Raw genomic sequence first — 14,520 nt, forward strand, 5'->3', positions numbered from 1 at the left:
CTTCAGTGGCGCATTGGCTCTGCCGCAACATGAGTGTGCCTGTGCCTGTGTGTGTGCGTGTGTGTGTGTGTGTTAGTGTGGTGCACAACATAATTCAATCACTTGCAAGTGCAAGTGCCTACGAGTTGAGGCCTCGAATGCTAGAAAAGATGGCGGCCACAAAAGGCAAAGGCGCTTGCCATTTTGATATGATCCCAAATGCGATTCGCTTGGCTCATCATCAAGTTGTTGTTGTTGCTGTTGTTGTTGCTACTCTTGCGGTTGTTGCTGCTGTTGCTATTGCTGCTGCTGCCGATGTTGCTGCTGCTGTTCTGAATAACCGCAAATTTCAATTTTCCGTTCATTAAAATTCGTGAATAGCACACATGCACAGCTCAATACACACACGCGCCCCACCACATAACACACACACACGCACACACACACACACACACACACATGCACTCATATGGCATGCGAGCGCGCAAATGCGGAAGCAGTGAAAGTCAAATGAAGCTGCCTTCCTGCGCCTGGCTTGTGCATGGCTAGAGCTGGGCTGGGAGTGGAGTGGGGTGTGTGTGTGTGTGTGGGCGTAGAGGAGTGGCTCTGGCTGTGGCTCTGCCTGCAGGCAGTTGAACATCATTTTCGCCTACTTCCGTCAGCTGAGTCTGAGGCCCACAGTCGAATGCCGAGCACGCCGCATCCTTCACACGGAAACTCAGTAAAGATTTCCCAAATTGGTTTTCAACAAAATGAAAAATTCATATACGCGGCAGCAGCGCAGTCAGCGAGAAGGCAGCAGAGAGAAGGAAAATAAAAAAATAAAAGAGAGAAGAAAAACCCCAGCCGAAGGTCGTGTTTGGGTTGAAGGTATTTCTTGTTGGTGCGTATCTCGAGTGTGTGTGCCAGAGTGTGTGTGTGTGTGTGTGTGTGTGTGTATGTGTGTACATTGAAAAAATGCCGTTAAGTAAACCTGTTGAAAAGCGCAGTCCACAGGCTGCCAAGGCAAGGTAAGGCAAGGTAAGGCAAGGTAAGGCAAGGTAAGGCATAGGCATTCAGCCCCAGTCAGGCAATCAATATTTTCACAATTTTCACGGGTCTCAACTTACCGTTATAAATATCTGATGCCGTCGGCACATGCTCCGGATTGAATCGATTCTCCAGATATGACAAGATCAAATTGGTTTTGCCAACAGCCCCATCGCCAACCAGCACGCATTTGACTGACGGCTGTGTGCCACGTTTAGCTAGACATGGAGATGGAGAGAGGGAGAGAGAAAGTGAGAGAAAAGGAGAGAGAATGAGCATAAGATTATTTGCTTGCAAATTGCAATTAATTAAAAACAAAGTGCAACAGCCAAAAGAGATAGAGAGAGAGAGAGAGAGAGGGAGACAGACCAACAACATAGAAACAGATAAAAAAGTCGAGCAACAAAATGATGGCAATTTGAAAAGTTTGCATCACTTTGCACTTGCTGCATTGTTGCACTGTTGTTGTTGTTGTTGTTGTTGCTCGGCCATTGTTTCGATTTAATGCATTGGCCGTCGTCTTTCTTCCCCCTCCCTTCCCCTCCCCACCCATCCACCATTCAACATTGCCACACCTCCTTACCTTTGTGCTCGCCATTCGCAGCCGCTGCCGCTGCCAGCGCAACGCTCGGACTTTCCGTTGTCTTCTTCGATTTGCGTTTCCGCAATAAAAACTTTGCACCTTTGCCGCTGTCCGCACTCGTATCGCTCAGCGATTGTTGCTGCAATGAGAGAAAACAAATTTCGCATTTTATTGAATGAGGCAGCTCTGCAGGGGATAGACTCGATTAACAGATAATGCAAGAGGCCCAACTAAACCAATAACTGGGCCAACGCCTTGCAGCTGCAGAACAAAGCAAAGCAGCGCAAACAGCAGATTGATGAACACTGCTCCAGAGTTGACATTCATTGCGGCGCCTCTTTGGCCCTCTACTTTAGCCTTATTCTCTCTATACACACATATTTCATACAAGTACCTAGACTTAGGATAGGTGAAAGTGACACCTGAAAGGATTCTACTGGCAAAAGATCTAGTATGTGCGATTCAAGTTACCTTATCCAGACGGGCCCACTAAGATCGTAAGATTTTGAGCATAATGCGCTATAGAGACATAGGCAATAAGCAGCATTAAAAAGAAAAAACTTCTTATCGTCAAAAGAGGAAGAGTGACAATGAGCTAGGACTCTCCATTGAGCTACAGAAAAACCTGATTGGAAAATAATTATAATAACTTTACTATAAAAGTAAGACGTAGACGTAGCATGGACAACCCTGAATAATACAATATATTAGTTTGAATAATTTATTATTCAAGTCGATAATTCGATATTTCTAAATTGCAAGGTGATCAGTTTTTTTTTTCGATTTATACAGAAATTCCAACTATCGAGATTATTGAGAACAAATTTTATTCAAGTGGATACATTTTTTTCTCGATTTATCGCAATTATCGATTTAGCGGGATATAAATTATCGAGACTCGGCTGTATGAAAATGGTAAATAATTCGTAATAGTTTTGAAATAATCCTATATACATATAAATATTAAATTCTATTATTATTATTAGTATTTTAATTACTTTGATTTTGTATTTGTATTATCCCTATTGTATTACATGTTTTCAATATGATTTTGCTATGAAAAAAGTGTGAGCAAAGCACAGCTCAAATAGAGCCCATATAAGGGCTGTGAAATAAATCCTAGTAGTCCCAGATGAGAGCCAGCTAGAGAAAGGGTAGTTTTTCTAGTCTGTAAGCAGATATAGAGTCTGACCTGACTGACTGACTGATAAAGCAGTCTTTTCTATCTCAGTCATAATTAATTAATTTGTATAATCATTTAATATAATAATTTGTGCAAGGTGATTATTATTATTGTTCCTATATTTATTATTATTGTAGTTCTATATAGTCCATAAATTATTTTGTCATAACGTATTTCCTACTTTCGTACTTCATCTTCACACAATCGATGAAGCTTTAAAGTCTCTTCTTCTTGTTCTTCATTGTCATCATCAAAAATTGCATACATTCTATGAGAGCTGAGTTAATTATCAAATTGCGTACAGATTTGCGCTGCTGTTGGCCGACGCTAATTCAATTCCGTTTTGAAGCGTGCCAAATGGCAATGCGGCTGAGAAACAAGCGGAAACAAGCGCACGAGACTGTCAATTAAATAATAAAAGCCATCAGATTGAAACGTTTTCTGCACATGTATGGGTGTGTACGTGTGTCTTTATATGTATGTGTGTGTGTGTGTGTGTGTTTTTCTGTCTTTGGGTGTGAACTAATTCCAAGCGCAACACTTTGCGCCGCTCGGGCTAATTTAATATGCACATATAAATTAGTCAAGACAGACGACAGACGACAGACGGCAACAGCCGTAAGGCAATGCAATCTTGACGACAATAGCAACAAGTACCACAACAACAACAACAGCAGCAACAACAACAACGGTTATTAGAGACGGGAGCATGGTGAAACAATTGACGCATTGCGTATACGACAGCGACACATAGAACTCGTACTAAAACCTAACTTCTCAGACAAAATTGCTAAACTTTTGTCTCATCTGGACTGCTAATTGGTTTAGCAGCAACAGAAGCAACAACAGCTACAACAACACCAACAACAAACCCTCAACACAGCAGCTGAAAAGCCAAATTAATTAAAATTCAGATTAAAACTTGAAAAATTCGCTTTGTTCGCTGCCAATTTGGAAAATGTCGAGAGCGCGTACATATTTAAAAAACACTTAATAAAACTAGCGAGTTTTGTGAAATTACAAAATTGACAGCTGCTAGCTGATTAACAATGGCAGCCCATTTTAATAATTGAAATCAAATTGTGGATAAACAAAAAACAAAAAAAAAGGAGCTAAAAAAATTCTACTGCCAACTTTATTCAATTAAATTTGATTTAATTAAATTTAGTCGCTTCATTGGTATCCAGATGATTTTAATTCGAGTGTCACAAATAGATCAATAAATGTTTTTAAAAAAGGGCAAAAAAAAAACAGGCAAAAGCAAGTGAGAGCGTTGCAGTTGGGCATTACTGACTGTCGTATACTCATCTACGGCCGAAACGCTGCCAGTTCCATACTCGATTAGCCACGCCCCCAATTCGTATATGTATATATGTATATATTATACAGCAATGTAGTCTTTCAACTTGCAGTTTATAGCTTGAAAAGTGTAAACGATATAGTTTTAGTCTATGTGCCACGCCTCCAAGGATTTAAAATTCAAGAGCATACCATGATTATTTTAAGATTCTAGCTTCAATATCATCGAAATGGCACTTAAACGGATAAACAGACAGCCGAACAGCACAAACAAATATACCCATTTCTCTTTCGTGAATAAAAAAGTAAAATAATTGAAATGTTTATTTGAAAAAATCCGGGTTTTTTTTTATCACATTTTATACAAATAGTAGCTTTGTCAGCCGCAAAAGTTAAGAATTTACGGAATTTTTTAATCAAATATCTGTTCGTGCAGCATTAAAGGTTAAGTACAGTTAAGTAGCTTCATTTATTTTTGCAAGCGAGAACTCTACGAATCTATTTTTGGCATAGCGTGCGCAACGTCGGATGTTGGATATCTCGGCTGTCGGATGTTTAGCATTTAATTACGTTCAAGTTTGACTAAATTATATCCAAGCTCATTTCCGCATTGCTTAAAAGTTAGTTAAAAGATAAATATTTCCTTATTGCTAGCAAAGTTAAAGCCGCATGGATTTTTTTTTTCCACAAATATCAAAATTAAAATCAAAATAAATCTCAACTTTAATCAAATTCAAACATGCTTTAATTGTTTGCCAGACACAACTCTTGGGCGCATTCTTAATTCTTCTTGTATTTTATGAATATTTTTGAAAAACACTCTACCAACTTGAGGTGAGGCATGCTTCGAAGCATTCAGTTGCTGTTGTTTTTGGGAATAGACGGGAATTCATAAAAGAATTCAGTTTACAATCTGAAAATTTTGCATGAATAAGAGGCAATTCAATTGTTCAATATGCAAAATATATCAAAATAAAAATTTGCTTGTATATTCTTGCAAAAAGAATTAGAGCAAGCCGTATATTACGTTTTGTGTTTATTATTTTGTTATAGTATACATAAATGATATACATACATAAATATAAAAATATATTTATTGTATATATCTATTGAACATATTCCCTTAGGCCTCATATGTTTATAATTTAGTAATGTTATAAATTTTATGTATATTATGTACATCCCACGCCAACCGGCTGGCAAGAAAGCTGCCAAACTCGAGGCCTATTTGCCAATTAAAAAGACGTTATTTCCAAAACCTTATCGCCACTAGAAGTTAACTTACTTAATAATATATGTTTAAATTTTAAACCGGTGATGTAAAACTTGCTTCAAGGGAGATAATAGATAAGACGCTCTGGCGCTTCCTCAATAAATAAAAAAAAATAAATAAATAAATAAAAAAAAAAATGTTGATTGTCTTTCTGCTGGTCAAGGAATCAAAATGAAGTAAAAAAATATAAATAAATAAAAAAAAAATAAAAATAAATAAAAAAAATAATTTTGTACATATGCAAGATATATATATTATATATGTAGGGATGTATGTATGCTCGGTATGTATTACACCACGTACGTAAGTAGGTATGCTAGTATGCATATGAGTATCTATGTATGTATGCATGTATGTATATATGTATGTACAGAACTAAATGTTGAGGTGGATATAAAAAAGGGAATATCGTAATTTATATTTTATATATTTGTAAACATACGCTATATTATAATTATTATTATTATTATTGTATATATGTATGATGTGGATATAAGAAAGAGGATATTTGTATTTTTTCTTTTTTTATAAACGTTATATTATATATATATATATATATATTTTTTTAATTTTATATGAATCAATAAAACTGCATATAGAATAAACATAATATATAATTTAAATTTAAAATCTGTGACAAAATTTTAAGTACATTTATAACATAATAGAAACCATCTCAACTCCTTCAAGAACATCCAGAATCCAAATGTTAACCCTAAATGAGCCCACGATATATGTCTATGTGCTAATATTTAATTAGAAAAGGGCTCACTCATTAACCTTTACATTGTAATTTTAGTAGCTTTCATCACATGCCGTAACTTGAGTTCAAATGCTAAATTAAAGCTGTTTTCTGTTGCAGTTCAGCTTCTCAGATTATTTGGTTGTTGCTTTGCATTTGCTTGTTGAAATGCAGACATTTAGCTACAATTTCTTGAACTGAAATTAATTGCACATATTGTTCGGATAATTAATGGTAAACGAATGCCAATGATTAAACGAAAATCTCAAATCAGTCATTTGACGATTGGCAATTACAACAAGAGTTCGGTGTGCCGCCGATGGTCGGTGGTCAGGCATTGACGTTGGCATTCACAGCATTCACAGCAGCCAACCTCAACTGTCTACCCCGCCAGCCCGCTAGCCCGCTAGCCCGCCAGCCCGCCGCCTAGGCAGCCACGTAGCCGTCGTGTATGCTCGTTTCCTGCTGTAAATACACTCGTTACTACACAAGTATTTACAGCGCTATCTAAATCAATATCTAAATTGCTGTGCGTCTGCGAGTCTTATTTTGGGTGGCATCCCCCGCCGTCATTCACCATTCGCCATTCGCCATTCGGCCATCCGTGGCAGGCTCCCGCTTACCGCTTCCTGCCCCGTTGAAAGGTTGCTGCCGCTCACTCGCTTCAAAGTTGACGGCATTTTCCGCTTGTTAGGCGATAATATCACAAGCCACTGCCGAACGAAATGGCTAAGAAAGTTGGCCCTTACGTGAACAGAAGTGGCCATTAAGCTTTAAGATGTCCCACCAGATATACCAAATATATATATATATATATATATATATATATATATATATATATATTTACACACGTCTATTGAAAAATTTAAGATTACAAAATGATTTGGCGAGTGGAGTTCGAGTGAAATTTGTTAAATTAACCCAAGTTGATGGCTGCACAAATATCACAGAGCACTGATAATATACTATGCATGTGTATATGTGAGCTGTCTGCCTAATAAGATAATTGAGCCAAATTAATGAGGCCGTCAGTCTATGTATGTCCATGTGTCCATTGGCATGAGAAACCCGAGGCTACAGGCTATAAATTAAATGCTCCTCCTGCTGCTAGCTTCTTCGTATTTCACTGTCATACAGGCTGTCATTTACACTTCAACTTAACTGGAATTATTTGCTAACGTCTTGAGGCCTGAATTATATGTTTTCTTATATTCGTTTTCATTTTCCTCCTAATTTTCATATTCATTCATTTACAATCAAAAGGCATCTAAATTTGAGTTATTCTCGTAATTATTTACCATCAAAGCGTACAGACTTAATTCATTAACAGTTTCTACATTGAAATAATAGAGAGGGAAGGAGAGAGAGAGATATGATGTCTCTATCCTTTACATTCATAAAAAGTTTCAATTAAAAGTTTTGAAATCAAATACTGTTGCTTAAATGGCTTAATAAAAAACGTGAAATTATCGCTGATTGAGCTGTATTGATGAACAATTTTTTAAAAGCCTTTTTAGTCATATTTTAGAGTGTTATTCTATTTTATTTTATTTTTTTTTTTTTTTTTTTTTAAATTGTGCAGCAGTGAATTTAGTTTCATTTCAAGTGGAATAAAACAGAATCCAATTGCAAAATAAATAATAAAGTCCATAGCACCCGATTGCAGTATTCACTGTCCACAAACAGATAATAAAAAGAGTCAGAAAGGGAGTTTTTACTGTCGGGCAGAAGGACAGATGAGCAGGCAAACAGGTGACCGACGAACGAACGGAGAGCCAGATGGACATTTCACTCACATTGCAAACAGTTTTTATCAAAAGTATAGAATGTTTCAAAGATACAAAGAGTATCGAAAGAATCGAGAGTATAAAAAGTGTAGAAAATATGAAGAGTATAAAGATTATCGAGGAGTACAAATATTATAGACAGTATAGAGAGTAAGACGGTATAAAGAGTATCAGAAGTATAGAAAGAACCAAAAGCATATAAATTTACAAGAGTGTAATGAGTATTAAAAGTATTGAAAGTATCAAGGGTATCGAAAGTGTCGGCAGTATAAAGAGGTTCGATAGTTTAGAAAATATATAAAGTATGTATAGTATCTAGAGTAAAAAAAGTATAGAGAAAGAAGGATAGAAATTATCGAGAGTATCAAGGGTATCGAAAGTGTCGATAGTATAATGAGTATAAAGAGTATCGACAGTATAGAATGCATAGAACACATCAACTTGATTATTCCAAAACTATTTTTAATATTGTATTTCATAAAAAAACGTTAATCTTCTGCAATATAATAATAATAATACAGCTGAGTCGCGGAAAATCGAAAAAAAAAACCAAAAACAAAAAAAAAATCGCTCTCCGTAATTTGAATATCTGTGTAGTACAGATCCCCTTTCCATTTCGAATTATCAGGACTCGACAGTAATTCAAGAATTCCATATTTAATGTTTAAAAGGCGCCAGCCAAGGGGAATTTAGCTCCCATCGACTTTGTATAGGAAAAAACTCACAGCTCAGAGTTTTTTAAATTTAACAGGAATATTTCGTGCAGTTTGATTAAGTTTTATTGATTTCAAAGCTATTTGAAGCTAGAAACAGAAGCTAAATGCATAAGCTTCAATAGCTGAATACAACACTGAGACACTGAGCAGCTTCCAATTCGATTTATTTTCGATGATTTTTGACAGCTTTTCACATTTTAGCAACATAACAATTGACTTGAAAATAGAACAAAGCTTTATATATACGTTATAGTAGCAATGCGACTGTGTCCAGGTATGGGTGTGTGTGTGTATATTGTATATTTTTTGTGGTTTTCAAGTAAAGTTTTTCTTTTTGGGTCACGTTGCTGAACAATGCCAATTAGAAGGCTTAGGTTTCGACAAATTCTGTTATTTAACAGGCTGTAATCATATTTACTGCTACCTCAATATCGGACATGTTGTTGCAAGTGTTGTTGCTGTTGCTGCAGCAGTTGCAGTTGCAGTTGCAGTTGCAGTTGCGTGTTTTGCAACATTGTCGGTAACCTCGTTCGCAACAACAGAAATGAAACAAAATTGTAGTCTATTAAATGGCATGCCACTTATTGCATCACAGAGTTTGCACTAAGTAGTGCAGTGGAGGGCGGCGCGGAGTGGGAAGTGGGGAGCGTGTGGCAAGGAGACCGCAACACTAAATAGTTGCAGCCAGCAACGACAATAAATGTTGGACAAAAACAACAAACTATAATAGCAGCTATAATAGCAAACTAATATAAGCAGCCAAAGCCAGACAAACTGACGTATGGACAGGTGAGCAGCTGGACAGCTGGAGGGGAGTGCCAATGATGGCTGGCATCGGCTGAAATATTATTGCCGACTAATGTTATTATTGTACAAGAGTCGACTTTAGCTAACCGTGCCATGTGAAAGCTGAAATTGGTTCATAAGCAAAGCTGAAAAACATTGCCAAAGCCACAGCACACCGCACACCACACACAGCCACATGACAAATACCCGCACACACACACACACACACACATATATACATATATATATAGATATCTCATTCTCTCTGACATATAAAACAAATACATATGTGTACATAAGTATTTTTGTTGTGCGCGATAATAATTTGTGTATTCCTAGCTGCTATTTTTATTGTGGTCAAGTGCGCCACACACACACACACACACACACACACAACAGAAGCAGCAGCACAAGTTGTTTGCATAGATGCTGACAGCGAAATACCCTAGAATTTTCACTAGGGAATCGACCAAGTCAACAGGAGTAGAGAGCATGCTCTATCGTAGGCTTCTGATATAACTCGAATAAAAACTAGAAAAAAATCCTCCGATTGGCGTGATATAAGCAGAGTTTTATGTTAGACTAAGAGGGCTAAGCGAAATATTTTTATATGCTGCAGTGGTTTCTCTCTCATTTTAATAACCAGAAAAAACGGAGAATGAGGAATCAAATAAGAAGCAGCAGGAGGCGTAGCAGAACCCTTAAATTTTATACATTCCTGATCAGCACAACGAGCAAAGTCCATCTAACTCAGTTCTTCCCTTCTTTCATCTGTTCATCCATTCATCGACCTCCTGCACGTCCTCCCCGTTCTCATTATTTAACAATCGTATAAAAACCATTCGTAAGCACAATAGCGTGCACATTTAGCTAATGCATCTACTCATTGCTCTGTCGACCATTTTCATGTGAACATGTTGCGACAGGTGGCAGCTGACAGGTGGGACGCATAATATACAGCATTATCAGCACGATTTGCTGCAGGCAAAATATTCATATAGCTTGATTTGGGATTGCACAATAATATCCAAATGCATTTATTATTTTATCAAAATACGACACACAGTTGTTGTTTTTATTCCATTGCAAACTATAAATATTAATCAAATAATTTTCACAAGTTTTCATCTTTTTCCACTGACCGCAAAAACGATTATCATAAATATTATAATTATTATTGCCATTTGCTTACGGTTGAAATGTCAATTTAGTTCACACACCTAATTAGTTATTGTCGCTCTCACTCTATCCATTGGCTTCCTCTCTCTCCCTCCTTCTCTCTATCTGGCTGTCAAGCCATCTGCACATTTCCTGTGTGCTCATTCAATTTCGACATTAATTTTTCCATCACCTACTGAACGACGGCTGTGTCAACTGAAAATGGCTTTTGAAAATGAACAAATTGAAAAACAGGGAATCAATGCATCAAACTGTTGCTATGCAAAAGCAAAGAACGACTTAAATATACCCTGTGTAGAGAACCATTCATATTTCACAGACAATTTTCGTTCAGTTTTTGTATAATTTAGATCAAACATAACATTTGGATAATAATAATCAGTTTAATAATTTTAGTCTTGTTTTTATCTTTTACTAATTATGTACATAAATTATAGAAGAAAGTAGAAGAAAAAGCGGATACCAGTTCGTCTGGTTTAGCAACTCATTAGGCTAGATACTTTCATTATATCGTATCGTATGATTTTTATCATTAGAGCAATTGTTGTAGATATCGCATGATATGATGATGATGATGATTTTCTAAATTACATCACAATTTTAGGGAAATATAAATTAAATATTCTTATAGCTATATATTCTAAATTAAATATATTAAATATAATACATATACATATATACATATTTTTCATTTTATAAATGTTAAAACTTTTGAGTTAGGGTATTTCATAGTCGTCTACTGCCTAGCCTGACATCTTTTTTCATTTTTTTATTTGCTAAAACTTGGTCACATTTCTCTAGTGCTTCGTTTCACAAATTTTGACCCATTTTTTTTTTTTCCAGAAATTCTCTATGCGCTTCTCTGTCTGTCTGTGTGGGTGATTCACGCACACATATATACATTTGTATGTACGTCTCTTAAGTATGATTTACATGCCAAACTTTTAATGGCGAAAATTCGTGCACAAAGGAACAAAAAAAAAAACAGTGTCTCAGTGGGGTTTTAGCCATGAAGGTGTTTCAACAGTTGCCAGAAGTGGGCTGTAGCTGCATTTAAATGTATGTGTATGTGAACATGCATATATATACATACATATATATCTTTAATATCAGTTGAATTTCATAGTTTCCGAAATAGATAACCAAAAATGGAAACTTCGGGAGCTTTTCTGCACATTTGACATTGAGAAATGTCGAACCAAAAAGTGCGAAAGCCACGTTCGTCGTAGGAGCTGATAGCTTGAGCAGTAAAACGTTTCGAAAATTATTTATATATAAATTTAATTATGTTCTAAATGGAAATTCGCTTTGATATGCCTATAAAGTTCTATGAATAGCTTCGCCACTCGCCTGTTATTCGCTCTCTCTGACTCCTTTTCTCTCTCTCTCCCCTTTTCAATCTCTCTTTCTCTCCTTTTCAGTTTTTCAGTGTTACCTTTTCAATCTCTCCCTCTCTTTTTCTCTCCCTCCCTCTCTCTCTCTATCGATCTATCTATCTCCTGTCTGTCTGCCTATTTGTCTCCCTGTCAGCCTCTTTCTCTGTCTCCTTCTCTTTTTATCTCCCTATCTCTTTATCTCCCTATCTCCGTCTCTTTGTATACCTATCTCTTTTTCTCTCTTTGTCATTCTGTCTCTCTATCTCTCTGGCTCACTGTTTATTTGCTTCACTGTCTGTCCGTCTCTTTCTTTCCTTGTATCCCTATCTCTCTCCGTCTCTTTGAATATTTATCTCTCTTTCACTCTGCCTCTCCCTATCGCTCCCTTGACCATTTACAATAGTACTCATCTCTGTACATTTGTCTCTCGGCCTCTCTCTGTCCATCTGCCTTTCTCTCTCTTGCTCTCTCTTTCTCTCTCTCTCTCTCGATCCTTGGCTCAAATTTAGTGCGGCACACTTTATATAAAAATTCCACATTCACGACACAAATATAAATTTTCAAAGTTAATTACGATTTTCAGTTGGGGCTGCACTTTGATGCAATCTATTTTCACTTTGATTTGTCGCCGTTTCAACTTTTCTTATTTTAAATAGTTTTGAAATTAAACATGAAAAGGAAGTTATTACGCCTGTCGTCACTCTGCGCCCGATGTGTTCTGACAAAGTCTGCGCTGGTTTTATTACTTTTTGATTTATGGCGTGCTTTTCTTGCTCTTAGAAAACTGAAAAGCAATGAGTTTTTTTTTTTTTTTTTTTTAAATTTTTTTCCAAGTGTTTGCATTGGTCGTGGCAATAGTTTATACATAAACACACTTACATAACAACAACAGCCACAACAACAACAACCCATTCATCTAACAATTATTTTAGTCAGCTTTCGTTTCGAGCTTACGAAAAACTTTTGCACCCAGCAAAAAGAGGGAAGAAATAAAAAACCGCCAAGTATTTTAATGGCCACCACCTCGGGGCACGCGCTGTGGCCAAAGGGCTGAGCGAGTGGGCGTGTGGGCGTGTGGGCATGTGGGCGAGTGGGCGAGTGGGCGTGCCTCCTTGACTTGAACGAAATTATTAAAAAGTTGCACATTTACGAGCAGCCAACTGGACGGCGACTTAAAGTTGCAGAAGGACTCGAGTATTGTTTGACACTGCCTGGCAGCCCGTCAATGGCTTATTTAGTTTAAGACCTACTCACGCACACGCACACACTCTGACACACACACACACACATATACAGAGAGAAAGTTTGTTACGCAAAAAGTTAATGCCAAAAACTTCAACTTACTTTGACTTTCGTTATATACGCGCGGCAACGGAAAATATTTTTTAGCCGCTTGGAAACGTTTCCGACGAGTTTTTTATTTTTTTATTTAAAATTTAATTTCAGCGAGCAGAGCCAGAGAGATCAATGGCAAAAAAAAAAAGAAAAACACAAGCACCAGCTGCACGAGCTGCACGACTATCAGATATCCTTTCAAGACTTTTGTTAAAGGTGTGCTCAAGGAAAAGTATTTTAAGACTTGAATATAATTGCAGATTTATGTTCATCAAACGAGAAAAGAGAACGGCTCGACTCAGAGATATCTTCAGTTTATAAATAAAGTTCGGTTTCGGGACTTTTGTTAGAAGTGTTCTATAGGGAATAGAGTTATATGTGATTGAAAAGGATTTTAAGACTTAAATATGATTGAATAAAACAGAGCTGCTCGACTAAGAGATATCTGAAGTCTATAAAGTTCGGATCCGAGACTTTTAATGAAGGTATTCTTAAGAACTAAAACATGAAGAAGAACATGAAGTCTAGAAAACGACTATGATATATCTAATCTATCATTACTCATATAAATATCTAAATTCGAAGTAATATTTAAAATAACATTGGATATAGATGTAGAATATAGCTAGACAGAAGTCTGTATATAGATCTTCAAGCAATGCTTCATTATGACTCGTAAATACCTTTCCTGTTGCTTAACACCCAGGGTATCAAAGGTGGAGCTGTCCTCGCTTTAGTCAACCTTTTCTTTTCATTTTGTTTATACTATTTTCTTTTTAAATTTTACAGCACATAAAGCATTTATTGATGTATTGACAAACCGTTTCATCAGTAAATCAGCTATCAATATAAGATTTCATCTCCTGGAAATTCTTGCACTGAGTCCCAGCAGTATGATACTTATATTCGTGAGTCTGTAGAGTCCATGCAGTTTTCTGCTCTTTTAAGCTGCTGCTCGGCCTGGTAGTCCACGTATTGGTCTAGTTGATTCCAATAAGAATGTCACGAAATAATTAAAAGTCACTCGATGTACGATAAGCTCGTCGGATATTGATTGGCACAAGAGGCAGACACCACAGACTGTTCGATATACAAATCAAATGCGATTGTTGTCGGGTTCGGGTTGTTTACTTGCTTGTTTGTTTGTTTGTTTGTCGCTGTGCTTTTCTGCTGAATGCATACAATACGAGAATGAATTGCATGCGCGAGGTATTGGGACACGCAACACGTAGCTGTAGCTGCCTTGCCACAAT

The 14,520-nt window shown here is 36.7% G+C and overlaps 1 protein-coding gene across 1 annotated transcript in view; it reads right to left on the minus strand.

The window, feature by feature from the left end:
• The window catches only part of LOC6584083, a 77,733-nt gene that overhangs the window by 11,267 nt on the left and 51,946 nt on the right, over positions 1 to 14,520 (minus strand). The window contains exons 4-5 of the mRNA XM_002009707.4: positions 1,592 to 1,730; positions 1,089 to 1,226 (exon numbers count right to left, since the gene is read on the minus strand). Coding sequence (XP_002009743.1) covers positions 1,089 to 1,226; positions 1,592 to 1,730 — 277 coding nt within the window. The remainder of the gene's footprint in view (positions 1 to 1,088; positions 1,227 to 1,591; positions 1,731 to 14,520) is intronic.

This window comes from Drosophila mojavensis, unplaced genomic scaffold, assembly GCF_018153725.1.
Source record: "Drosophila mojavensis isolate 15081-1352.22 unplaced genomic scaffold, ASM1815372v1 contig_136, whole genome shotgun sequence".
NCBI lineage: Eukaryota > Metazoa > Arthropoda > Insecta > Diptera > Drosophilidae > Drosophila > Drosophila mojavensis.